This window comes from Canis lupus, chromosome 6, assembly GCF_003254725.2.
Source record: "Canis lupus dingo isolate Sandy chromosome 6, ASM325472v2, whole genome shotgun sequence".
NCBI classification, from domain to species: Eukaryota; Metazoa; Chordata; class Mammalia; order Carnivora; family Canidae; genus Canis; species Canis lupus.
In genome coordinates this window covers 8,715,080-8,742,507 of record NC_064248.1, presented here as the reverse complement: position 1 = coordinate 8,742,507, position 27,428 = coordinate 8,715,080, and the positions used below count along the sequence as shown (strand labels likewise).

General features: G+C 53.1%; 1 protein-coding gene across 1 annotated transcript in view; it reads left to right on the top strand.

The window, feature by feature from the left end:
• Positions 1–25,073, top strand: part of ZAN (zonadhesin) — a 39,649-nt gene extending 14,576 nt beyond the window's left edge. Inside the window, 33 exon segments of the mRNA XM_049111108.1 lie at positions 1,457–1,598; positions 1,783–1,899; positions 2,410–2,534; positions 2,797–2,939; positions 3,642–3,785; positions 4,168–4,275; positions 4,361–4,391; positions 4,393–4,531; positions 5,629–5,831; positions 7,185–7,326; positions 7,643–7,887; positions 8,110–8,290; positions 8,770–8,881; positions 9,242–9,336; positions 10,055–10,231; positions 11,041–11,249; positions 11,546–11,690; positions 12,111–12,358; positions 12,460–12,624; positions 12,822–12,946; positions 13,277–13,569; positions 18,710–18,912; positions 19,389–19,530; positions 19,859–20,106; positions 20,568–20,697; positions 20,889–21,066; positions 21,361–21,534; positions 21,799–21,938; positions 22,376–22,575; positions 22,670–22,808; positions 23,110–23,250; positions 24,667–24,763; positions 24,857–25,073. Coding sequence (XP_048967065.1) covers positions 1,457–1,598; positions 1,783–1,899; positions 2,410–2,534; positions 2,797–2,939; positions 3,642–3,785; positions 4,168–4,275; positions 4,361–4,391; positions 4,393–4,531; positions 5,629–5,831; positions 7,185–7,326; positions 7,643–7,887; positions 8,110–8,290; positions 8,770–8,881; positions 9,242–9,336; positions 10,055–10,231; positions 11,041–11,249; positions 11,546–11,690; positions 12,111–12,358; positions 12,460–12,624; positions 12,822–12,946; positions 13,277–13,569; positions 18,710–18,912; positions 19,389–19,530; positions 19,859–20,106; positions 20,568–20,697; positions 20,889–21,066; positions 21,361–21,534; positions 21,799–21,938; positions 22,376–22,575; positions 22,670–22,808; positions 23,110–23,250; positions 24,667–24,763; positions 24,857–24,875 — 5,100 coding nt within the window. The 3' untranslated portion in view covers positions 24,876–25,073.
• The last annotated feature ends 2,355 nt before the right edge of the window (positions 25,074–27,428 follow it).

Sequence of the window (27,428 nt, the reverse complement as noted above, 5' to 3'; positions counted from 1 at the left end):
GAGAGAGAGAGGCAGAGACACAGGCAGAGGGAGAAGCAGGCTCCATGCACTGGGAGCCTGACGTGGGATTTGATCCTGGGTCTCCAGGATCGAGCCCTGGGCCAAAGGCAGGTGCCAAACCGCTGCGCCACCCAGGGATCCCTAGCCACATTTTTTTAAAGTAAAAGGAAACAGGTTAAATTAATTCCAATGATCTACTCAATCTCAAATATTCTCATTTTTCCATGTAATGAATAGTTATTAATGAGATTGCTTACATTCTTTTTCTCCCCCCATATTAATTCTTTGAAATTCATTGTGTATTTAACATTGATGGCATATCTCAATTTAGACCAGCCACATTTCAAGAGCTCCATGGCCACATGTGTCTGGTGGCCACTATATGGTCGGAGCCACCCTAGAGTCAAGCGGATGGGAGATTTATATCTGAGCTCCAGCATTCACTTGCTGGATGATCTTGGGCCAGGTTCTTTCCCTCTTCAGATCTGTTTCTGGATCGACAGAATGTGCACATAATAATTTCTACCTACTTCATAAGTTTGTTGTGCAGATGAGATTAGATCCAAGTACTTAAGAAATGTTATTATTAGCAAATTATGGTAAATATCATATGTAACCTATTAAAAGTGCATTAAACTATTTGCTAGTGTCCAGTGGCTCCTCTCAGCTCCAAATGTTCTTCCCATTGGTCATCTGAGTTCCTATTTGTCTCTTCGGGGGACCGCTTTCTCCCCCAACTCCCTTTGACCAGGCTCCTGGATGTCCCTGTGTCAGCATTAGGATTAGCTTCAGCCTCAGAAAGATCTATCACAACCATCAGCATTAGGCATCTATTGCCTGTCCCAGGAGACATGTTTGCATTTCTTATGTATTCATTTATGCATCTGATGAATGTTTCTTGAGTACTTTCAACCTTCCTGGAATTGGGGCCACCATGAATAGGACGTGGTCCATGCTCTCTTAATGCTCAGATCCTGGAGGACACTTTGGGTCTTGGGGCACTCTGATACAGCAAATGTTTCTTGAGAGCTCCTGCCAAGCACTGTTATGTGTTAAGGCTACAGTAGTGAATAAAGAGATATGGTCCCTCACATAGTGCTTGCAAATCCAAGAATCACAGAAATTAACATGAAAGTGCAATTGTGGTAATTCCTGGGAAGGAAGGGTACCTGGAGCTGTGAGGATGACCTAGTCAGGGGGGTCTGAGAAGTCTTCCCAAGAAGGTAGTGACCCTTGAGCTGAACTCTGCTGACTGCATAAGAATGACTTGGATAGGAGCAGAAAAGCATTCCAGGATGAGAGAGCAGTATGTGCAAATGTCCTGTGGTAGACAGGAATATCTAGTAGTGGGTGGGAAGAGGGAGAGTATGAGCAAGGTTAGGTCTGTAGGTGTGGTGGTGAAGGGGGAAGGGCCCCAAGGGCCATGGCGTAGTGACTCTGGATCCCCTGCTCCTAGCCTGGGGCAGAGTGGTTCAGCTCTAATTGCACAGAACGCTGCCACTGCAGGCCTGGCAGTCAGATAGAGTGCCACCTCGCTCGGTGTGGGACAAACACGGTGTGCCAGCTGAACAACGGCCAGTACGAATGCCAACCCTATGGTGAGACCCTCCCCTTATGCTACCCCTGCCTTCCAGCCTGTCAGAGTGGGGTTGACCCCCATGGTCCTCCCTCAACCAGAGGAACTGGGGCATGCCACTGGCTGGGTGAAGTGGCCACAGGGCCAGTCCCACCCAGTGGAGCTGCGGCAGTGGCTTCACTTCATGTGCTCCCTCCCCTCGGCAGGCACTGGCACCTGCGCTGTCTATGGAGACCCGCATCAAGTTACCTTTGATGGGAGGCACTTCAGCTTCTTGGGCAAATGTACCTACATCTTGGCCCAAACCTGTGGCAACTCAACAGGTAGGGCCCTGGAGATGCCTGGCCCCTGGCCCAGGGTCTAAGATCAGAACAGCTGAGCATGGGAGCTCAGTGGGTGGCAGGAAAAGGCCAGGGACAGATGGGAAGCACAAGACGGGAACAAGGCCTTCTATAAAGTAAGGGTTGACAGGGCCACCCCAGGCCACCCGAGAAGTAGGACACTTGCGGGACCAGACTACACAGTTTTAGTGAGGGTCTGCCCGAGATAATGGCAATAGAGGGAGGAAAGAACTATTACAAATGCCTAGCCGGGGAGGAAGTCCCAGTCCCTTGAGGGGAGACGAGTCTCAGCAGTCTCAGACTATCTTGGAAGAAGGCAGACAGTCACGCCCCACTCACTTGTGGGTCCCGTCCCCCCTCCAGAACTGCAGAGCCAGTGTCTCAGGGCCCCTTTATCCCTGCCATGCCAGGTGTGGGCACCACCCTCAGTGGATGCTCAGAAATGCTTGTTGAATGAGCCCCTGGGTGCTCTTCACCCCTCTCCCCATCCAGAGCCATTCTTCAGGGTGGCAGCTAAGAATGAGGATCGAGGACAGAAAGGCATGTCCTACCTGAGCAAAATCTACGTGACCCTGCCTGGGGTCACCATCACACTACTCAAGGGCAGGGAAACACTGGTGAGTCTCCATTTCTCTTCAGTCCCGCCAGCGCCTCCAGGCCTGGCAGTGGCCTGTCCCCATGGGCTGCCATGTCCTAGCCAGCGGCTGCAGCCTCCGACCTTCTCGGGGACGGCTTCCACAGCATCCCATCTATTACCAAGGATTACTGTGGGGCAGTGTCGTGCCTTCCAGCGTGGATGCAGGAATCTGCAGGGGAGTCCCCTTGACCCCCCCCCCTTCTCATCTGTGTCTCGATCTTCTCCCTTGACCCACCTTCCAGGTTGGGGGTCGGCAAGTCACACTCCCCGCCATACCTTCTAAAGGCATCTTCCTGGCTTCAAGTGGCCGATTTGTGGAGTTGCAGACGTTTGGTTTGCGGGTGAGATGGGATGGTGACCAGCAGCTGTTTATGAATGTGCACAGGTGAGGGGTCCTTTCCCTCCCCTTCCCTTCCAGGTACTAACTCTCAAGCCCTGGGTAGGAAGCACTTAACTGACAGGCCTCCCTTTGGATGAGGAGACAGGAGGTCTTAGGGCAGTGTGATAATAGCAGGATATACACACAATGCTTTGGGAATGTGCTAGAAGGGTCTCGGGAGCTTTCTGAAGAGTGTTCAGTTGATGCCCATCAAGAAAGAATGGTTCCAGGGCTTCTGGGTGGCTCAGTGGTTGAGTGTCTGCCTTTGGCTCAGGTTGTGGTCCCACATAGGGCTCCTCACAGGGGACCTCTCCCTCTGCCTATGTCTCTGCTTCTCTCTGTGTGTCTCTAATGAATACATAAATAAAAAATTAAAAAAAAAAAAACGTGTGGTTCCCCAGAGGAACAAGGAAAAGAATGTCTTTGTAGGTGGTGAGTGGCAGACAGCAAGGAACAAACAGGAATGTGAGAAGATGGGATGTGAGTGGAAGGGGATGAGGGGAGCAGTAAGGCTGGCTCCGGGGTGAGGGCTGGGAGGTCCTGGCACACTTGGCACCGGCAACCCCAACCCCCAGGTCTGCACCTGGTAATCCTCCGCCACCTGCCACCCGAGCCCCAGGCCCTGCCCTTCTCTGCCACGGTCCCTCGGCCGACTGGAGCCCCTTCTCTCCATCAATGCCTCCTCCTTTTCTCCCCACGGCCCCACAGCACCTACTCTAGGAAACTCTGTGGCTTCTGCGGCAACTACGATGGGGACAGTGGCAACGACAACTGGAAGCCAGATGGCACGCCAGCACTGAACGCAGAGGAGCTGGGCAACAGCTGGCGGATGGCGGAGGACGAGGACAAGGAGTGAGGACACCCCCAGCCTGCTTCTGCCCTCCTGCTCCTCTCCTTTCTGAGAACCATGCACCCGGCTGGCATCACCCTGCTTCTTCTTTCTCCTCTCCTGCATGCTCCCCACCTCTGTCCTTCTTTTCCCTGCTCCCCTTCGGGCCAAGTTCACAGACTTCGCACCACCACGCCCCGTCCCACCTCTGCCGCTCCAGGGTGACACCAAGCAGCCTACCACCTGGGGGCCCCGGGCCCAGGTTTTCCCTCCTCCTTTGGGACTTGGGGTTCGGATACTGTCCGCCAGGGGCTGCAGAGAGCAAGAGCCGCTGCGACCCCGCTGGGTGGGGGCTGGGCCCCATGGAGGCGAGCCTCGAGGGCATCTGGGGCCGGTCCCTTCTAGGTGTCCGAAGAACACGACAAATCCTTCGTCTTGCAACTCGGGTTTTCTGAACAGTCTGTCGGGACTCCTGTACTGTGGACGGCTCACGGACACCCACGGAGCCTTTGAGTATGAGGGGGCTGGGTTAGGGCTGTGGGAGGGGGTCACTGGGTGCCTGGGGTCGGTCCTTCTGACCTGGCCTCCCTCCCCTCAGGGCCTGTCTGCCTCACCTCAAGACCTCTACGGTTCTTCAAGAACTGCATTCTTGACGGGTGCAAATCCGAGGGGCTGCAGTCAGGGCTGTGTCTCCACATGGCAGTCCTGACCGAGATCTGCCAGGAGGCTGGCTACCCAGTGAAGCCCTGGAGGGAACCCCAGTTCTGCCGTGAGTTGTGCAGAGCAGCCAGGCCTCTTCCTTGATGCACAGATGCGAGCATAGGGCTGGCATCTTGGGTGTTAGGACAGGGCGGCGGTGGGTGCTGGTTGAACCTCTCTGCTTCCACATGTGCACAGGGAAAGCTACAGTCAGAAATATTCACCAATGGGGCACCTGGTGGGGGTCAGTCGGTGAAGGGGCTGCCTTTGGCTCAGGTCAGGCTCCCTGCCTGGGGGGGAGGGACGGAGGGGTCTGCTTCTCCCTGTCCCCCTCCCTTTACTCATTCTTTCTCTCTATTCTCTCTCTCCCTCAAATAAAAAAGAAAAACGGGGATCCCTGGGTGGCTCAGTGGTTTAGCTCGTGCCTTCAGCCCAGGGTATGATCCTGGAGTCCCAGGATCGAGTCCTGCATCAGGTTCCCTGCATCAGGCTCCCTGCATGGAGCCTGCTTCTCCCTCTGCCTATGTCTCTGCCTCTCTGTGTGTGCTGTGTGTGTGTGTGTGTGTGTGTGTGTCTCATGAATAAATAAATAAAATCTTTAAAAAAAAAAAAAAAAGAAAGAAAATCCACTGAGGAAAAATCACCGTCCCTTGCAAACTCGGAAAGCCCTCCCAGCCCTTGAGGCTATGCAGAGCAATGCACGTCTGTGTATGCAAGTGCCCAAATTGTTGTCCTCTGCATGCAGGACACACAGACTCCTGTCGTGAGTGGGTGCAACATGACTGCCTCGTGGTGCCCCCTACAGCCTCCTTCGGGAAGCTTGCTATAGGGCAAGGACATGCCCTTGATCAAGGCCCCATGGGTGCATTCCCCTGCTGTCACCCTGACTGCTTGTTTTGGGAGTGTCTATACAGCAGCTGAGACGCTTGGATCTGTCTGCATCCTGGGACCTGCCTCTTGGTAGCCTCCTGTAGGCCACTCTCCAGGGCCAGCGGGGAAGCTGAGCTCCTTGTTCCCATTTTTCCCAGTCACTCCCTGCTTCTCAGGATTGGTCAGAAGCCTCTAGCTGTGGGCCCTCTGAAAGCTGTCCTCTCAACAGACCTCGACTCATCCCCTTTTCCCTGTCCTGCCCTCTGCTCTTCTCACCTCTGTTTCCTCCCCCACCAGCTCTGACCTGCCCACCCAACAGCAGGTACACTGTGTGTGCCAGGCCTTGCCCTGCCACCTGCCATTCCGGGTTCTTCGGCATGTCCTGCCAGGAACGGTGTGTGGAGGGCTGCGAGTGCAACCCGGGCTTCGTCCTCAACGGCCTCCAGTGTGTCCTCCCATCCCAGTGTGGGTGCCTCGAGCCCACAATGGGCTACCTCAAGGTGAGCCTCTGGGACTCCACCATGCCACCTCTGGTTCTGAAGTCTGGGGAAGCCTGGGTGCAGGATGGAAGGTGGGGAGCTGAGGCATGGAGGGCTGTGGGTAGCGGCTCTCCGACTCGGATCTGATTCCCCATTTCTTTCTTCAGCTCTAGTGCTTTTCCCACAGAATGGGATGGAGTCCCAGCAGCTTGTCTCCACGCTGCCAGCAGATCTGAGACCCGTGGCTCTTTCCTCTTCATGCACCTGAGTCATTTTTCCAGAGTTTCTGGTCCTCTGGGCTCAGGCACTTCTCTGTGTTATCTGTGCAAACACAAACATCTTTCCAAACACCATGTCTTCCTGGGCCATGAGCCCCTTTCTTTGCTGAATGACTTTGGCCCCAGCCTGGGCCCCTGTCCGCACACTACCTCAGAGGTGGTACTTGGAGCCAGACTCTCATCTGTGGTGCTTCTCTCTTCCTTCTTTGCCTGCCCCTCACCCTGTCCCCGGGAATGGCACTGGTGTCCGTCACAGCCCTTGGTCTGGCTCCAACCTGGCCCACTGAACACTCTATCCTCGCCTTGCTCTCCTGTCAATGTTACCTTCTCTGCAGCCCCTTTGTCTCTGCACTGCCTCCCAGCCACCATGGCTCTTGGAATCCTTCATCTGCTCTGAGGCGCTATTCAAATGCCGCAGCCTCCTTGAAGCCTTCCTGATTAGTTAAGTCAAAAGGCATCCCTCTAAACTTCTGTAGCAAGTGCTTATTGTTCGTGTTAATGGCGGGAAAGCGGGGATCCCTGGGTGGCGCAGTGGTTTAGCGCCTGCCTTTGGCCCAGGGCGCGATCCTGGAGACCCGGGATCGAATCCCACGTCGGGCTCCCGGTGCATGGAGCCTGCTTCTCCCTCTGCTTGTGTCTCTGCCCCGCCCCCCTCTCTCTCTCTCTCTGTGACTACCATAAATAAATAAATAAATTTAAAAAAAAAAAAAAAAAAAAAATGGCGGGAAAGCCTCCTTGCCACCCCCCACCCCTGCCATTGTCTTCTTTGGGTGCATATTGTATTGGAGTACCTGATGTTTTAGTTTACCTGTTTACTGCCCTAATCCCCCTGCCCTCCATTGTGAGCTGTTAGGGCAGGAACATTGTCCATTTAGTTCATTCTGGAATCCCTAACACCTAGTGCAGGTAGATAAATATCTGTTGAAATAGGGAAGGAACAAACAAATGAATAAGTAAGTGAATGCCAGACTTTGGAACTAAACCTGGAGCTTCAGGATGACCGGAATGACTCCCCTGCCAGCAAGCTGGGAGTGGCTGTGGGTCAGCAGTCAGACTTGAGAATGACCTCTTAACCTTCCCTCCTTCTGTCTGCCAGGTAGGGGAGCAGTGGTTCAAGCCAGGCTGCAGAGAGCTCTGTGCCTGTGAGGGCAAGAATAGAATTCACTGCCGACACTGGAAGTGCCAGTCCCAGGAGGTCTGTGCTCAGTACAATGGTACCTATGGCTGTCATGCCCGAGGTAAGCACCCAGGTGGAAGGTGAGCCGGGGAATGGGGTGGGGGTGGTGGTGCCCATGTGGGCTTGAGCAAGGTCATGGTTCTGCCCCAAAGCAGGCACCCCAGAATGCTGGGGCTTCACGGGAGGCTGGAAGCCTTTGGCCCAAGCCAAAGCAGCCTCTTCATGGACCCAGAGAGGTTGGGGCAGTCCCTGTCCTTGACCTTTCCAGGTCAGGCCAACCACATGGATGAGTCGTGGATCCCGTTCCAACATGGACTCACCAGGATGGCAGCTCAGGGTTGGGAGTGCTCTCTGAATTCCATATTCCTCCACCCCAGAGTCTGCCACCTGCGCTGTCTCGGGGGACCCCCACTACTTGACGTTTGACGGAGCCCTACACCACTTCATGGGCACCTGTGCCTATATCCTGACCCAGCCTTGCCAGCCTACACCCCTAGAGAACTTCACGGTGAGCACCACCAGTGAGTTTCGCAGTGGAAACTTAGAGGCCTCCTACGTCAGAGCTGTCAATGTGCAGGTCTTCAACCTGAAAATCTCACTGATCAAAGGCTACAAGGTCATGGTATGTGCCTCTGCCCACCTATCCGGGCCCCCTACCCCCAGCCTGCTCAGAGTCTGTCTCTCTCCCTCCTTCTGGGGCTCCTAGAGACTCTGGGAATAGCCCACAGCAGACCCAGTCCCAATTTTGGAGATACTTCACCATCCCTGTCTGCTCCCTAGTCCTGGCCCCGTTGTCCTTGTCCCAAGCAAGCCTTTCAATACCGCGTCTTCCCTGCCTGTGTAGCTGAATGGTCGCCGGGTGGCCCTGCCTCTGTGGCCTGCACAAGGCCGGGTGAGCATAAGGCCCAGTGGCTCCTTTATCCTCCTCTACACGGACTTTGGGCTTCAAGTACGTTATGACGGGAACCACCTGGTTGAAGTGACTGTGCCCTCCTCATATGCTGGCCAGCTCTGCGGGTTGTGTGGTGAGTTCCCTGGGCATCTGCAGGCCAAGTGGGGACAATGGGTACCTCAGTGGTTGAGTGTCTGCCTTCAGCTCAGGTCATGATCCTGGGGTCCTGGGGTCGAGTCCCACATCGGGCTCCCTGCAGGGAGCCTTCTTCTCCCTCTGCCTATGTCTCTGTCCTCTCTCCATGTCTGTCATGAATAAATAAATAAAATATTTAAAAAAAGATGGGGACAATGGGCAAGAGTCTGTCCTGGTCCTGTACATCCACACATTTAATTAGGTGTCCTCAGGGCTTGTCTGCCCAGCAATTGTTTGAGGGTGCTGTGCGTGAGGGTAGGTGTTAAGGGAAGCCAAGGTGAAGAGAAAGAAAGGATAAACCTTGGTCTGTTGAGTGAAGAATTCAAAGCGGCTGACTCTTCTGGGAGGAAGTTGGTGGTCCTGGGGTGGGTCTAGTGGCAGGGTGCCTCAGTGGCCTCAAAATGACCCCTCCTCCAGGCAACTACAACAACAATAGCCTGGATGACAATCTGCTCCCCAACAAAAGGCCCGTGTCTGGCTCTGCCTACCTGGGGGCCGCCTGGAAGTTACCTGAGTACTCTGAACCAGGGTGAGCTGGGAATGCGGGGAGCCCGACCTGGGGAGGAGTCTCAGCAGGCAGCCTGGGTTGAGAGGAGGGTCCTTTGTCTGCCCCTGATCTCTCTGAGCCTGGAATGGACCAAAGGTTTTTCCCACCTCCTCTACCCCGGCTAGCTCCTATGATTACTGATCTATCTCTTTGGAAATTCTATCCAGAGAGCTGACCTTGTTCTTTCCCGCTGCATCTCTGCCCTTCCTACCTAAGGGAGCATTTTCTTCTCTTCTCCTGTCTTTATTCCCCTCCCACTTTCATGCTTCACGTTTTGCTTCAGTTTTGGGGTGAAGTTTTCCCCAATGCTAAATTCCTATCCTTTCCTCTCTCCTCATGTAGGTGCTTTGTGAGGGGTGCCAAGCCCTTCAGATGCCACAGTGCCAGTGAAGCAAACAGGTGGCGAAAGGGTTGTGATATCTTAAGGAGCTATAGGGGTAAGTTACATCTCCAGTGAGCCGCTTTTTCCTCCCTTGGTGGGAGAGGAGGGGGACCGCTCAGAGAGGGAGGAAGGATGAGACACATAATAGACACAAGGTCAGGAGGAAGGCAAACGAGAGGGAAAGCAGAGGCGGTGTTCATCTCAGGAACTCTGATGGATGGGTCGTTATTTTGCATTTCAGACAGCGGGTTCTTGATAATTACAGGACTTTTAAAATGTATTTTGAGAAAGAGAGAGAGAGAGAGAGAGAGAGAGCAGGGGGAGAGCAGAGGGGTGGGAGGGGCAAGAGGAAGAATCTCAAGCAGACTCTGTGCTGAGCACAGAGCTCAATGTGGAGCTCGATCTCACAAACCCTGAGACTCTGATCTGAGCTGAAATCAAGAGTTGGGTGCTCCACCAACTGAACCGAACCCCCCGGTGCCCCAATAATTATGAAGTTTGATTGAAATGGATGTTGAGGGGCACCTGGATGGCTCAGCGGTTGAGCATGTGCCTTCAGCTCAAGTTGTGATCCCGGGGTCCTGGGATCAAGTTCTGCATCAGGCTCCCTGCAGGGAACCTGCTTCTCCCTCTGCCTATGTCTCCACCTCTCTCTCCGTGTCGCTCATGAATAAATAAATAAAATATTTTTTACAAATGAAAAAAGAAAACAAATAGTTGCATGGTTCTATTCCTTTCCAAGACAACACTCGGTATGTTGTTTTATCCTCCAGGACCCTTTTCCCAGTGCCACAGCATGGTGTCTCCCCAGTCCAGCTTCGTCAGCTGTGTGTATGGTCAGTGTGTGACCAAGGGCGACCCCCTGACCCTGTGCCGCTCCCTACAGGCCTATGCATCCCTGTGTGCCCACGCTGGCCAGGCCCTCAGCTGGCGGAATAGCACCTTCTGCCGTGAGTGACCCCACCACCTGCTCTTGGAGCTGGGAAGAGGCCACCAGATCCCTCTCTCTCTCCCTCTCCTTAGAGTCTGCCTCTCTGTTCTCCCTTCACAGCCTGCTCTCAGCCCCCAAAGGGCACCCTCCTCCTTTGCCCTCTTTCCTCCAAGGCCAACCCTCCTCTTCAACCCGTTTGCCTGCCCTGGGAGCCTCCTCCTTCTGACTCTCTCTCATCAAGACCTTCTACCCTTATTTGGTTACTGCCTCCTTCCCATCTGACCTGAGCCAACTCTGTTCCCTTCCTTACTCTCTTTTCCAGGAACTTTTTTTTAATTGTGCTAAAATATACATAACATAAAATTCCCCATTTTGATAATTTTTAAGTATCCAGTTCTGTGGCATAAAGTACATTCACATTGTTGTGCAACCAGGACCACCATCCATCTACAGAAATTTTTCATCATCCCCAACTGAAACTCTGCACTCGTTAAACACTAAGTCTCTGTCCTACCTTCCCCAGCCCCAGCACCCACATTCTCTGTGGTTATTCTGTCTCCGTGAATTGAACTCTGTGGACCCAACATAAGTGAAATCATACAGGATTTCTCTTTTGGGGACTGGCTTGTTTCACCTAGCATGTCTTCAAGGTTCATCCATGTTGGAGCATGTGCCACAATGTCTTTTTTAAGGCTGAATAACATTCCACAGTGTGGATAGACCTCATTTTGTTGATCTGTTCATCTGATAAACATTCCCAGAACTCTTGATGCCCCAAGATCGGGGGGCCGGAAATCACTGCCCTTTCTAACACTGGTTTCTTCCTAGCTCTGAAGTGCCCTTCTGGCAGCAACTATAGCCACTGTGCCAACCCCTGCCCTGCCACCTGCCTCAGCCTGAACACCCCAAGAGACTGCTCAGCAGTGCTGCCCTGTACCGAGGGCTGTGAGTGCCAGAAAGGCCACATCCTGAGTGGAACCTCCTGTGTGCCCCTCAGCCAGTGTGGCTGTGTTGACCAGGAGGGTTACTACCACCTGGTGAGGGGCCAGAGTGCGACTCCACATGTTTGGGGGCAGGAGGGCTCAGAGCCTGTGAAGAGTTAGTGTGGACCAGCGAGCTCTAGGGGCTGAGCAGCAAGTCTAGAAGTCAAAAGGTTGAGAAAGGCTAGGGATGCAAGCAAGCAGTCAAGAGTAGCAAGCCTGGAGGGGTGGGTGGGGCGGGGCAGGCGTCCTGGAGGAAGTGGTGGGTCAGGGCGGGGGGTGGGTGGGGGGGGTTTCTGTCCAACTCTGGTTTCCAAACTTCTATTGGCTCTGCTGATGCCCCCACCCCACAGGTCGGAGAGAGCTGGTACACAGACAACTTCTGCTCCAGGCTCTGCACCTGCTCCACTCACAACGTCATCTCCTGCCAGCAGACCACCTGCAAGACTGGCCAGTTGTGCCGGCCAGTGGATGGGTTGCTGCGCTGCCGAGCTTTGGGTATGAGGCCCTTCAGTGCATGGGAGGACCATGAAGTCACAGACTGCTCTCCCCAGCTCCCCCTCCTCCCCACCTCTCCCGCATCTGTAGCACTCTGGCTCCTATCCCTGCTGTCTCCCAAAGAGCTTCTGGTGGGAAATGATGACCCTTGTGCCATCAGGAAGGGTTCCTCGGGTTCACTCATAATTCTCCCAGCCATGAACTTTGACATTATGAAACTCTCGCTGGTACAGGAGCACCCACTGCACCCCAAGCCGCCTCCTAGCCTGGCCACTGAGATTCGCTTCTTTTCTTTTCACCTTCTTCCCTTTTGGGTGGAAGGGGGCTCCCTCACCTTCATGTCCTCCCCTGAAAGGTGGGGGGAGCACTTGTTCTTGTGCAGGCTAGATCACTCCTCAGCTACCCTTCTCTCTCCGCCAGGTATGGGAGTGTGCCGTACCTCAAACTACTCCCAGTACGTGACATTCGATGGCACTCACCATAACTTCAGGGGCACCTGCACTTATGTCCTGGTGAAAGTGTGCCACTCCACCATGGACCTGCCTTTCTTCAAGATCAGTGGCAAGCACAGGAAGCAGAAAGGCCAGTCTGATGCTTCCTACCTCTACCAGGTCAATGTTGACATCTTCAACACTCAGGTCACCTTGAAAAGTGACACGCGTGTGCTGGTGAGCCGGGTGATGTAGGTGGGAAGGGAGGACACCAGCCCCCCTCTGGGGAGGGTGCTCCATTCCTTCTTCCCATTCACCTGCCCTGCCCTCCTCTGTAGATCAACGGCACACAGGTTACCCTTCCCTCGACCACCCAGATACAGGGGGTCCGAATCACTACCAGTGGCATCTACACCTTGCTCAATGTTAACATCGGGCTGCAGGTCAAGTTTGACGGCAATGGTTTCTTAGAGGTCGAGCTCCCTACAGTCTATTACCAAAAGGTGGGGGAAACCCTTGGCTCTTCTCCGGGGCAGTTCGCCTCCAGAGGGCGCTAAGCCCTCTCCAGACCCAAGTGGTCCTTCCCCAGAGAGGAGGAGGGCTGGGAGTGCACCTTTTTCTAAAGGGTGGAAAGGCTCTTCTGCCTCCCTGCCCCCCACCCACCCAGCCCCCACTGCTGAGAACCCCTTTGCCCACCCAGGTTTGCGGCATGTGTGGAAACTTCAATGGTGAGGAAGAGGATGAGCTCATGATGCCCGACGATGAACTAGCCCAGAATGACAGTGAATTTGTGGACAGTTGGCAAGATAAGGAGTCTAACCCAAAGTAATTGTCCCTCAAAGTCTCTACATTCCTGTAGGAACACGAGTCGGGACCCTAGGCTATATGGAACACCCAGGGATGGGAAGACTGGAGCATTCCTGTATGTGTGTGACTCAACAAAGGGTGGCTTCTGGGTCCCAGGAAGCTGTCAGGGGACACATGAAAAGTCTTCCCTTTTTGGCTTCAAAATGTGGGAGGGGACTGAGGCTGCAAGGACGGTGCCCAGAGCTGAGACCAGCTTCCTGGTGAAGACCAACGGGTCTTCTGAGCCACTCAGGAGTGCCAGAGGTGGGGCAGTGGCTGTGCTTCTGATGACTCTTTTCTCTACTGCAGTTGCCAACAAGATGACCAGAAGATCCAAGCAGAAAGGCAGAAGTTAGATATAAACTGCAGCACAGCTGACATAGCGAGAGCCCAAGAACAATGCCAGGTGGCCTTTGAGGCTCCAGCCTGGGCTCAATGTGCCACCCATGTGGTCCCCAGGCGCTTCCTGCTCCTCTGTATCCAAAAGCTCTGTCGTTTTGGACGCCTGAAGAGCGCCCTCTGTGGGTCTTTGGAAACCTTCGGAGCCGCCTGCAAGGCCAAGGGGCTCAAGACCCCAATCTGGAGAAACAGCAGCTTCTGCCGTGAGTGTCCCTTATGTCACCCCAGACCGCTCCCACACCTCGGTTCTGTCTGTGTGTCCCTTCAAGCTTCCTGTCTTCCTTTCCCCATTGTTTCCAACCTCTGCATGACTTCATTATTCTGACTTGGCTCCTTCGGAATACTCGCTCAGTCAATGCCCATACCACCCCCTATCACCCACTGGGACAGCACAGGCTGCTTCTCCCCTGTTTCTCCACCGTGCTGTTTTTCCAAAGGAGATATGATTGTGTCACTCCCCTGCATGGCTCTCATGGGCAAGGTTAAGTCCAAGCTCCTTTCTGAGACATCTGAGACCCTGCCACCAGCTGGCCTGGCCTGGCCTCCCTTGCCTCTTTGCCTGTGTGCCTGCACATCACCACCAAACCACCCATTCCTCACACCCCTTGGTCTGGCTTTTCCACACCCCTTCCTGCTTCTATCCACACTGTTTCCTGCACCTGGAAAACTCTTTCTTCTCTCTCCTGGAAGACTCCAAGGCATCCTTCCGTAGCTCTTAAATTTTTTTTTTTTCAAATTATAATTCACATACAATGATATTCACCACTTTACAAGTATACAATTCACTGTTTTGTAGGATTTTTACCAAGTTCTGCAACCATCACATTATATAATTCCAGAACCTTTTAAACTTTAAGACAGTGATTAAAGTGTGTTTTAGTATGTGATGCATTCACATGGTTCAGGAACTTTTTAAGTATTAAAAGATTGCCAGTGAAAGGCACCTGGCTGCCTCAGTCAGAAGAGCATGCAGCTCCTAATGTCGGGGTCATGAGATTGAGCCGCATGTTGAGAGTGGAAATCACTAAAAAAAAAATTTTTTTTAATAATAAACAGATTGCTAGTGAAAAATCTGCCTCTCATCCTGACTCCCTGGGTCCAGGTTCCAGCCTGCCCTTATTACCAGCTAAATATTTGTCCAAAGATTTTTACTTATCCCCATAAAAACAAATACAAATAGATTTTTCTTTTTTTCTTTGCAAACAGCATTTGAGACATGGTGGCTTGCACATTGTGTTTCTCACTTGATAATCTAGTTTGGAGATCCTTTCAGGTCAGATTTGTTAAGGAGATTCTCATTCTCCTTTGCAGCTCTGTGATATCCCATTATTACATTATAATTCATTTGTCACAATATTTTTAAAGATTTTATTTTTAAAATTAGTTTAAAATAGGTTCCACACCCAGCACAGAGCCCAACTCAAGGCTTGAACTCACGACCTGATCAAGACCTGAGCTGAGGGATCCCTGGGTGGCGCAGCGGTTTGGCGCCTGCCTTTGGCCCAGGGCGCGATCCTGGAGACCCGGGATCGAGTCCCACGTCGGGCTCCCTGCATGGAGCCTGCTTCTCCCTCTGCCTATGTCTCTGCCTCTCTCTCTCTCTCTGTGTGACTATCATGAATAAATAAATAGAATCTTTAAAAAAAAAAAAAAAAAAAAAAAAAAGACCTGAGCTGAGATCAAGAGTTGGATGCTCAACCAAATGAGCCACTCAGGTGTCCCTTAAAGATTTTATTTTATTTTTTAAAAAGATTTTATTTACTTATTCATGAGTGACACAGAGAGAAAAGGAGAGGTAGAGACACAGGCAGAAGGAAAAGCAGGCTCCATGCAGGGTGCCTGACATGGGACTTGATCCTGGGTCTCCAGGATCATGCTCTGGGCTGATGGAGGCGCTAAACCGCTGCGCCACCCAGGCTGACCAAAGATTTTATTTTTAAGTTATCTCTGCATACAATGTGGAGCTCAAACTTAGAACCCTGAGATCAGGGATCCCTGGGTGGCACAGCAGTTTAGCGCCTGCCTTTGGCCCAGGGCACGATCCTGCAGACCTGGAATCGAATCCCACGTCGGGCTCCCGGTGCATGGAGCCTGCTTCTCCCTCTGCCTATGTCTCTGCCTCTCTCTCTCTCTCTCTCTCTCTCTGTGACTATCATAAATAAATAAAAATTAAAAAAAAAAAGAACCCTGAGATCAAGAGTCGCACACTCTATTGACTAAGCCAGCTAGGCACCTCTCATTTGTTGTAATTTATCTAACTAGTATCCTGTTGGTGGACTTTGTAGTTGTTTCCAATTGTTATTGCCAACAGTGCTGCAGTGGATCCTCTTAATGCAGTTATGATTTTGTATGCGTGCGTCTGCCCATAGGATAAATTCCTAGGTGTGTGATGCTGGATGAGGACCATGTGCATTCGCTCTTCTGAGAGATGTTGCCAACTGGCTTTCCACAGGGGGGTGAAGAATTTATATTCCCACCAGTAATACGAGAGTGCCTCATTCCCCATAGCCTCGCCCAGAGCACTGCCACACTTTTGGCTTTCCGCCAATCAGGATATGTGAAAAATACAAAGAGTCTTAATTTGCATTTTTCCTGTTATGAATGAGGTTATGCATTCTTTCATCTGTCTGGGAGTTGTCTGATTTCCTTTGCTGTGAGCTATGTCTTTGTACCCCTTTACCATTTTTTCCACCAGCTCATTAGTCTTTATCAAACTATCCTATGGAGGTCCTTTCTCTATTGCAGAGAGTAGCCTTTTATTCATTTAGTTATTTTAATTAATTAATTAATTTTAAGCAGGCTTTATGCCCAGCATGGAGCCCAACATGGGTCTTGAATTCATGACCGTGAGATCAGGACCTGAACTGAGATCAAGAGACAGATGCTTAACCGACTGAGCCACTGCCCCAAGAGTAGCCCCCTGTTAGTGTTATGAGCTACACACATTTTTCCAGTTCTTATTTTTTCATCTCTGACTTTTTTGTCATGCAAATAAAAGATATACACACACACACACATACACACACACAAATGTGGGATAGTGTATATTAGTCTTTGTTCTGTGGCTTCTGCATTTTGAGCCATGGTGACAAATACTTGACTCCGAACTTAAAAACCAATTTGCTCGTTTTTAGCTCCAGCATTGTTATGGTTGTTGGTTGGCTGGTTGGTTGGTTGGTTGATTGGTTGGTTGGTTTCTTTCTTTCTTCCTTTCTCTTTCTTTTGGTAAGCACTACATCCAATGTGGAGCTGCTGACTGAGCCAGCCAGCCTCCCCTACCCCTTTGGCTTTGTTTTTTTTATTATTATTTAAAAAAATATTTTATTTATTTATTCATGAGAGACACAGGCAGAGGGAGAAGCAGGGTCCCTGCAGGGAGCCCAACGCGGGACTTGATCCCGGGTCTCCAGGATCACACCCTGGGCTGAAGGCGGCGCTAAACCGCTGAGCCACCAGGGCTGCCCTGGCTTTGTTTTTTAGTAAATTTTTAAAAAAGATTCAATTGATTTATTCATGAGAGACACAGGGAGAGAAGCAGAGACATAGGCACAGAAAGAAGCAGGCTCCATGCAGGCAGCCCAATGTGAGCCTCAATCCTGAGACTCCAGGATCACGCCCTGAGCCCAAGGCAGGTGCTCAACCACTGAGCCACTCAGGTGTCCCATGGCTTCTTTTTTTCTTTTTCTTTTTTTTAATTTTTTTTAATTTTTATTTATTTATGATAGTCACACACACACAGAGAGAGAGAGAGGCAGAGACACAGGCAGAGGGAGAAGCAGCCCCCATGCACCGGGAGCCCGACGTGGGATTCGATCCCGGGTCTCCAGGATCGCGCCCTGGGCCAAAGGCAGGCGCCAAACCCCTGCGCCAACCAGGGATCCCTCATGGCTTCTTTTTTTATATTTAAATGTTTAAATCTCCACAGAGATTTTTATCCCGGTGCACAGTATAAGATATGGATCCCGTCGGGTTTTTTGTTTGTTTTTGTTTTATTTTTTATTTATTTTTAGTTTTTTTTTTTTTAATTTACAGGGGGATGGTTCTGTTGTTTTGTTTTTTTAAGATTTTATTTATTTATTCATGAGAGACACAGGGAGAGAAGCAGAGACATAGGCACAGAGAGAAGCAGGCTCCATGCAGGGAGCCCGACGTGGGACTTGATCTCGGGACTCCAGGATCATGCCCTGGGCTGAAGGCAGACGCTCAACCACTGAGCCACCCAGGCGTCCCTGTTTGGTTTTGTTTTAAAGATTTTATTTACTTATTTTAGAGATAGAGAGTGGGGAGGAGGAGGAGCAGAGGAAGAGAGAGAGGCACACTCTGCACTGAGTGCAGAGCAGGGCTCAGGCTCAGGTTTCGATCCCACGACCCTAAGATCACAACCTGAGCCAAAATCAAGAATCAGACACTTAACCAACTGAGCCTCTCAGATGCCCCAATGTTTTTATTTTTCCCCCAAATAAAATGACCAGTCTTGGTATTCTTAAATGACCAGTCTCTTTCTTCCCTCACTGACCAAGATGCCATGATTTATCCTATACTAAATTCCCATACGTATTTAGGTCCCTGTCCAGGCTTTTTCTCCCTTCCATTGCTCTGTCTTCACTCACTAGTAACCCAGTGTTGTGATCCTTGAGAGTTTTACCGGTGTTTTAATTTCTGGTAGGGATATTCACTACTCATTGCTCTTTTCTTTCTTTCTTTTTTTTAAAAGCATTTTCCTGAGTTTTCTGGTTTGTTCATATCTTCCTTTCTACTTTAATATCTTCTTGCCCTACTGAAAAAAAAAATCCTGCTGGTATGTTTCATTGGGATCGTCTGAAATGTATACTTTCATTTAGGGACAACTGACTTCTTTATGTTGCAGGCTCTTGCAACCCGTGAACATTTCCATGGGATCACAAGTACTTGGCCTAAAGGGTTTTATTTAGCAACGCCTGGGTGGCTCAGTGGTTGAGTGTCTGCCTTGGGCTCAGGCAGGGTCCTGGGTCCTGGGGATGGAGTCTTGCATCAGGCACCCCGCAGCAAGCCTGCTTCTCCCTTTGTCTATGTCTCTGCCTCTCTCTGTGTCTCTCATAAATAAATAAAATCTAAAAAAAGGGGGGGAGGGGGCCTTTAACTCCTTCAGCAAAGTGCACACCTCCCTGTGCTGTGCTCCTATTACACACGCATGCCTTTCACAGGCTTACTGACCATGCACATTAAGGTCACTGCGGCTGCTAGCTAACCTCTGTCTCCCACGCTGGACTGGGGGGCGGGGTTGGGGGTGCGTTCTTACTCCTTTCTTTCCTCAAGGCATGGCACAGAGCTCATGCTCGGTAAATGTTTACCCCCCTTCTCCAGCTCTGAAATGTCCCACCCACAGCAGCTATTCCACCTGCCTTCCTACATGCTCAGATTCCTGCATGGACCAGTGCAATGGCTCCCAAGTCCCCTCCGTTTGCAAGGAGGGCTGCATTTGTCAGCCTGGCTACGTGCTCAGTGGGCAGGAGTGTGTGCCCAGGAGTCAGTGCGGCTGCACGGATGACTATGGCAGCACCTTCCCAGTGAGTGGGGACAGGAAGCAGGGGTGGGGACACCTCAAGGTTGACATATTCTCCTTCCCTGAACTCTCAGCTTGGGGCACCCATGTCTCTAGGGCAGGCCCCAGGGTATGTGGGCTGGTGACAGGGCTGGGTGCTGTCCAGCCAGGCCTGGGCTGGGGGGTGCGTAGTTTGGGTTTTGGAACTGAGGAATCCAAACAACTGGGATGGGGCGTGGTATCACAGAAGAAGTGTGGCCTTGTATTGAATCCTGTGGGTACCACTCACCAGTCAGGGGACCTGTAACCTCCATTTTGTCATCTGTAAGATGGGTACTTCCTGAACAATGTACGTAAAACAACAAATGTGATGCCACTGGGAGGGACATTTGGGACATCAGGGTACAGGGGACATGTAACTGCCTCTGGCCCGGGCCAATGCAGCCATTCAGACTGCAGACCTAGGCTGAGCAGGCCCAGTTCTGCCTGTGTCTTCTCTAGGAAGGTAAGACCTGGATTGCCGTTCACTGCACCAGAAGCTGTTCTTGCACTGAAGGAAGTGTTCACTGCCAGCAGTTCTCTTGCCCTGCTGGCTCGCATTGTGAGCCCAAACCGGGTGGCGTTGGCAGCTGTGAATTGAACAGTAAGAGGGGCCATCGGGGAGGTGGAGCAAGAGGCAGGGCTGGAAGGGGTTAAGGCTGGAGGGGTCTGGAGAGGAAGGGGCCTCATGCGGGCTCTCACCAGCTTTGCGGCCGACTCTGGGATTTGCTATCTTAAGGGCAAAAAAGAAGGAATGGGACCAGGTTTTAAATTGGGGCTAGGGAGAGACGAGGTTGAAGATCAAGTGTCCAGGGAGCCCTCAGCAAAGCGGGGGGGGGGGGGAGTGACCGGAGACATCAGGGCCATAGAGGGATTCTGGTGGTTGTTATATCTGGGCAGCATCCCTTCTCAGTGTTGGCCCTTCTTGGCAGGGTCGGGACAATGCTCCATTTACGGGGACCCCCATTACCATACGTTTGATGGCCTTCGCTACCTCTTCCGGGGCCGCATGACCTACACTCTGATAAAGACCATAGACGGGCTCCCTGCTGAGGTGGTGCCTCTGGTCGTGGAGGGGCGCAACAAAGTGTATTCGTCCTGGAGCCCGGTCTTCCTGCACGAAATCATCGTGATTGTCTACGGCTTCACAGTCCAGCTCCAGGCTGATCTGCAGCTTGTGGTAAGAGCCAGACCAGGCCAGGAGGGTCAGGGGAGGCAGGCCGGCCCGCGGGAGGCCGGTGAAAACAGGTGAAGCCGGGACTCTGTGTTCCCCAGGAAGTTCCTGGCCAAGGTGCCTGCCTTGTTATCAAAGTCGGAAGCAGTGCTATGCTCGTGTCGTGGGCAGGGGCAGAGGAGGGCAGTGGGACTGAGCAAAAGGCTGGAGAGAGAGGAGAGAACGCATGGTGCAAGGGTGGAGGCGGGCTGAGATAGTACTGGGGCGTCCACTCTGTCCCACTGTGTTGCAAGACTATGGCTGCGAGGGAGCAGACCTCAGGGAGGCCTTTGCTGTGAGGGATGGCAAAGACTGCTAGGGTAGTCCCACAGAATGACGGCACTCAGATACCGAGCTGCGCAGAGGGGCAGAGGAGACGCAGCAGAGGGTCAGGCTGACTCTCCGTGGCTTCTGTCTTCCTTGTCCAGGTCAACAACCAGAAAATGGCCATCCCCTTCACGCCCAACAGCCACCTGCAGGTTACCATGCGGGGCCATCGCCTATATCTGACAACCGACTTCAAGATGATTGTCACCTTTCATGGAGGCAAAAACGCAGGTACCTGAGAGTGGGGATAGGAAGGAGAGGGGATATGCCTAGGACGAGGCCGGGCAAACCCCACCGTCAGCGGGCCAGCCATGGTGAGGAGACCCCTGCATGGGACTGGGACCCCAGGCTCCAGGGGAGGGGCCAGGAGGGCTGGAGAGGTGGTGAGGAGCCTCACTTCTGAACATCCCTTCCTCCTACAGTCATCACGCTGCCCAGTATGTATAAGAAGCTGGTGCTTGGCCTGTGTGGGAACTTCGATGGGAACAAAAGGAATGACTTTATGCTGCCCAATGGCACTGTCACTGACAACCTTGTCAGCTTTAGCCACAGTTGGGAGGTACAGAAGATCACGGGAGGTGATCTCGCCCGCTTCTCAAGGTGAGAGGGCTGGGGCTCTGAGCAGGGAGGCTGGGCCCTGGAGAGGGGAGCATCAGCCGGTAGCTGTCCACGCCCTCTTACCTCATCTCCTCAGCAGAGAAGGACACCTGAGGGCGAGAGCCCGGGACTTGCCTGATCTTCTTATCCTGCCATTGCATCTTGGACCGATTGTGGGGACACCAGGCCTTGCTGACCCCAGGCTGTGTTCGTGCCTTTCCACTCTTCCTCCCCAGGTCTCCCCAAGTTCACGGTCCTCATGGGTCTCACCTGGCGCCCTCTTGTTCTCTGCCCCAGAGCCATTCAAGAGAAGGAAGAGAAGGAAGAGGAGGAGTTAGGCTTCCACGCATCAGAATGCAGCGTGGAGCAGCTGCGGCTCATCAATAGCACCCAGGCGTGTACGGTGCTGGTGGACCCCTATGGACCCTTTGCTGCCTGTCATCAGACTGTGGCCCCGGGGCCTTTCCAGGAGTGAGTCAAGGGCCCAGGCATGGGGACTGGCCTTTCTTTGGGTCCTGCTGCCAGTTCTGGGATCCGAGCTCTGTTTGGCTCACTTCTTTCTCTCTGTGGCTTCAGTTCCTGTGACACCCCTCCCCACACACTCACACTCACACACGTACACACGCACACACTGCCTGACGTCTTCCTGCTGGGGCTTCCAGGTCCTCTTCTGCAGGGCCGGGTCTCCTCGCCTCCCCGTCTCTGACAGCCCCTCACCTGTCCTGTTGCCCCCAGGCACTGTATGTTTGATCTGTGTGCCGCCCGGAACCCCAAAGAGCAGGAGGAACTGCGCTGCCAGGTCCTCAGCGGGTACGCCATCATCTGCCAGGAGGCGGGCGCCACCCTGGCCAGTTGGCGGGACCACACCCACTGTGGTGAGGCACTGACCTTCCCCAGCAGCTGGTCCCCCACCCTCTTGGCCATTCCTGCCATCTGATGCGCTCTGAGCTCCCACCCTTGCCCCCCGTGGGCTTCCCCTACCCCCCCCCCCACTCACCCTGTCTGTGTCCTCCCAAGCCACCCTCCTTCTCTGCCCCACCCAGGAAGGCACACCCTCCACCCCCCACCCCCCATCAGTCCATCCTGCTCCTCCTAGCCAGTGCCCAGCTTTGCTCCTCCACTCCCTTAGCACACCTTAATGTCAGACAGAAAGACACCCACAGCCGGCCCACTCTTCTGGCCTTGGCTTCTATCAAGCTCTGTGTTCTGGTGGCTGACCTTGTGCCCCCATCCGGCTGCCAGCCCCACATTCCCCGAACCTGTCGGGTAGGCCCCAGCCCGGCCACCATGCTCACTATGACTTTCCCGTCAGCCTTGGCATGTCCGGCCAACACCGTCTATCAGAGCTGTATGACGCCATGCCCAGCCTCCTGTGCCAACCTGGCAGCCCCCAGGGACTGTGAGGGGCCCTGCGTGGAAGGCTGTGCCAGCCTCCCTGGCTATGTCTATAGCGGTGCCTGGAGCCTTCCCCTGGCCCACTGCGGCTGCACCAACAACGGCGTCTACTACCAGGTGGGCGCTGGGAGGGGAGGCCTGATGGGGGCAGGAGAGCTGGGCAAGGGAGGAAAAGCCAGATGGCCTCCTCCCGGCCTTTCTCCCCCTCTAGCGTGGTGACAGCTTTGTGACTGAGGACTGCTCCCAGCGCTGCACCTGTGCCAGCTCTGGTGTGCTGCTGTGTGAGCCACTGAGCTGCCGTGCTGGGGAGATATGCACCCTGGGGAACCTCACTCGAGGCTGCTTCCGAGGTGAGCCCAGACCTCCCCATTGCTTCAAGCTGCCGCCCCCGGTCTGAGTGGGGTTGGGGGTGCTGCACAGAGGATCGTCCCTCCTGGTCCTGTGCTCGAGACCCTCCCCCTTGCTGTCAGGAAGTTTACCACTCAATCCAGCTCTTGCTTCCTTTTTTGGGAAGCGCAGAGGGAGGAAAGAGCTGCTATCTGCTAGGCTCAGTGCTGGTGCCTTTTCCTGGCATTAGCTTTCTATGACCTCCCCTCTGTCTGGCTGCGGGTATCCTCCTAGAACCCTCTATAACTCCCTTCATCCTCACAGAGAGCCCGTGTCTACAGAACCCCTGTCAGAATGATGGGCGGTGCCAGGAGCAGGGAACCCACTTCACCTGTGAGTGTGAGCTTGGTTATGGGGGACACCTCTGTACAGAGTCTCGGAATGTGCCACCTCCCCGAAAACCAGGTAAGAACTTCACCCCAGGCCCTGTGTCCTCACAGCCCCTTCCCTACCACCAGCTGCTGGAGCATTACTCCATATATAGAACATTAATGTATAATAGATATCTATTATAGGTCTATAACATTTTAGTATATATGCTGCCGAAGCAAGCACTATAGGTCTATAACAGATAGATAGTATATTATTAATATAATGTAGATTATATAAAACATAATAGTATAACATGATCCCTAGAAATCAGCAGAATGAGGGCTCTCAAAGAATCTGAGTCCCTGTACCCATCCCCTACTGATGTACAGTAGCCCCTGCTAATCTGTGCAGAGTCCTTGCCAAGACCCCATCCAATCACAGACCATACTGAACCCCATGCTTTTTCCTACATGTACATACTAATGATGATGTTTTATTCACAAGTTAGGCACAATGAGAGATTAACAGCAATGACAAAATAGAACAATTATAACCATAGACTGTAACCAAAGTCACTCTATTGTGGTCTTTCTCCCAAACTATCCAATTGTATTGCACTCTCCCTTCTTCTTGTGATGATGGTGAGGTGAGGGAATGAATTGGGGTGAATGATCGAGGCCCTGTGCTGCTGCATTAGGCTACTGTTGACCTTGTGAGGCTGTGTCAGGAGGAGGACCATCTGCTTCTGCACCATGGGTTATGGTGGGTGGCTGAGCCTGTGGAAAGCCAAGCTCTCGGTGAGGGAGGACTGCTGTACTCTGGGATCCTCTCTCTGAAGCCCAGCTCTCTTCTCTAGTTTTTTTTTTTTTTCTCTCTTCTCTAGTCTTGCTTCACCCCACTCTCATTTCCCCATTTTGTGTCCCACCAAAACCTTTCCCAGTAACTTTTATTTTCTCTCCTCTTCCAAAACTAGACTTCTCTTGAGCCTCAGGGCCAGTGGTTTTCACCAGCTTTATCTCCCCTCAGAGTGGGCCAGGGTGGGGTGGGGGTGGCTTTTTCAATCTGTTCCTTTCAGGACTTCCCCCTCCTCCACCCTCCACCCCCCCCCACCCCCACTGCCACCCCCTATCCAGAGATTTAGATTCAGTAAGTCTGGAGTGGGCCCAGACATCTGCATTTTTAACAAGCTCCTGAGTGACTGATGGAAATGATCCCAGGGCTGCTCTTTGAGAAGCACTGGCCAAGATGGTACCCTGGACTTGAGGGGACCAGCTCGCTGAACATCCTCCTTAACAAGGCTGATGAGAGTTGTGTGTCCAGAGACACAATAGGATCCTAGGGGTATGGTGCTGAGGCCTTGGAGCAACAGCCTTCTGGAGGAAGACCTAGTCCCACCCAGAAAATTAGGAGCTGCTGTCCTTTCTGGGTGGCCACTTAGGATCCAAAGGGGGCGTCTCCTCCCCCATGTCTTCTATCCCATGTCCCTATGTTCTGTCCCCTGCACCCCAGAAGCATCCAACTTTGCGGCCATCCTGTTGGGGATGCTTGTACCAGTGCTGGTCTTAGTGCCTGCCGTGACCAGGGCATGTGTTTCCAGGAAGAAGAGGTGAGTTCTGGGAAAGGGGATGAGCAGGGGTGGGTGAGGATGAGTCAGCAGGGGAGCGGGCACCAACCCTTCTCTGTTCCCCACAACCCCCAGGGAGAAAACGCAGAGCTAGAGCAGAGGCAGACTGGCAGACACTGGTGAGAACCATCCCCACCCCAGAACTCCAGCAGCTGGAAGCTGAGTCTGCCTCTGATACAGGTTTGCTCGCTTTCTCCTCAGATTTTGTTCTAGAACATACCCTTCAAGCCCCTCAAGTTTTGAATTGTCCTCAAAAAATGAGAGAAAATAAAATGTATTTTTTTTAATGTTATTCATTTGAGAGAGAGAGAGAGAGAAACAGTGAGAAAGAGAGAACTTGAGCAGGGGTGGGGGGCAGCAGGGGAGGAAGGCAGAGGGAGAAGTGGACCCACCCCCTGATGCTGGATCCTGGGACTCCAGGATCATGACCTGAGCTGAAGGCAGACCCTTAACTGAGCCACCCAGGAGCCCCTAAAATGTATTTTTGAAATGTGAATTTCCATGATTGTAGTAGAGGAAGGGTCTTGGGGGATGAGATAGGAGCGAGGGGCACAAGTGTGTGGGAGGTCGGAGAGGACTACAGCTAGGTGCCTGCAAAAGTGTCCTGGGTGGAGGGGGACCGGAGGGGGACGGAGGTTGGGCTGTTCTTGGCCTGTTCTTTGGACAAAGCTGCTTGGGGGTGAGGCTTCCAGCCCTCCAGCCTCTGGAAACAGGAGAAAAAGCTGCACTGTCCCTCTTCACAGGAATCCAGGGCTAGTGGAAGGTGATCCTGGACCCTGACATTTATTTCTTTTCTTTTTAAAAGATTTAATTTATTCATGGCACAGAGAGTCAGAGACATAAAGGGAGAAACAGGCTTCCTGTGGGGAGCCCAATGCAGGACTTGATCCCAGGACTCCGGTATCATGACCTGAGCCGAAGGCAGACGCTCAACGGCTGAGCCACCTAGACATCTCTAACGATGAGATCTAATCACTGGGTGCAGGCTAAGGATGGGTAATGTAGCTTTTTAGGAAGGGCAAGACTGCCTGTGACCCTCAGGAGGCCCCCACCTTCTGCACACATACCTTTCTCCAAAGGGTCTAGGGGTTACTATAGCAACTGGTGGGATCCAGGGTGCCCAGGAGTTTGTGCCCCATCCTAGCAGGGCTGGCCAGCTCACCTCAGCCTGAGGCCAAAGGGCAAACATTCTGACCCCTCTCCCAGGGTCCCACACCGCCCATCAGGCAGGTCCTAGCTTGTGGGTGGGGGTGATCAGGTTTGAAGATCCCAAGGGATGGGGGATGCCAAAGCAGGCAAGACACTGGGTTCTGTGCTTATTCTCTGAGATGACTTTGCAGCTGCCTGTTTAAGGAACAGAGGTCCCACCTGGGTGGGGGAGGGCCCTGGGTAGGGAGAGATGGCCCCTGACTATGCTCTAGAGCTGGGCACGGCTAGAGGGCCCCATGAGCTGGCCATGCTTTAGCCTGGGCATTGTGGGCCTCCTTGCTACACACCTACCCCCACTTGAGCTCCCTTCACTTCATCTTTGACCTTTTGTCTCTGTTACTCATCTGTACCCTGTCCCCTTGACCTCTGCTCCCCTCAAGACCTAAGGTCACCTTATCTAGCTCAGATGTCTGGTTGGCAGGGGAAAGGGGTGGCTGGGGGTGGCATCCTCCAGATAGGCCTCCTGCTCCTGGACCCAGACCCCCTCCATCTTCGGCAGGACAGAGTCCCTCCCGTACCCTCAAGTGTACAAAACGTGGGTGATGGGTCCAGGGAGGGGATAGAGGTTCCAAGGTACTAGGGACTCCAGAAGAGGCTGGTACTGGTAGGAAACCGCAGACAGGATCACCACCCAAGGCTCCCTGGGCTGGGAAGGGTAGAAGCTGTGATTTGAGGTCCTGCAGACCCCAACACAACAGGGGACAGCTGAGGCAGAAACAGCAAGGCTACCCCCGCTAAAGATCGCTGACCCCTGCAGGTGACCCTGGTGTGGGCAGACCAGGAGGGAAGGAACAGAAGACGGGAACAAAGACTCAAAGGGGCTTGACCCCATTGCTGTCTTCCTGTTTGGGAGCAGACACTCAGGTAGTTTCCCTTCCCCTTCCCAAGAGGCTGGGAGAACCTGCCTGGGCAGCACCTTGAAAGGGAGAATTGTCTTCCCGACAGGACTCGGCCCAGCCCAGTGTGTGTGTGTACCCGTGGGGGGTCCACATCCTTCACTCCAGCTTTCTGCCCCTCCCCCACAGCCCATGCAGACTCTTCCCATTGCCTCCAAAACCAACCCTAGCTGTCAACATCTGGCCTACATCTGGCCCCTTCATCTGAGGGAACCCCTCCACCCCAGCCGATGCCCCCTCTGATGCCCCCTTCTTCCATGTCAAGGGGCTGCAGGGCGGGGCTATAAGCTCAAAGCTTCCCTAGTCTCCCATGGCCCCCTACCAGGGCTGGGGAACCAGGACAGGGGAGGGAGAGAGAGCCCCACCCCGGAGGTGCCCCGGGCTCTTGGCAGAGCCATCTGGAGCCGTTAGAAGCAGCTGCCAATGACTCATCTCCCACTGCCCCCACCCCACCCCCTCAAACACACCCTGGGGCCGGGAAGCAAGCCTGCAGCCCCCCACAGCCCTGTCTCCAGACCTCCAACCACTCCCCCATACCCAGG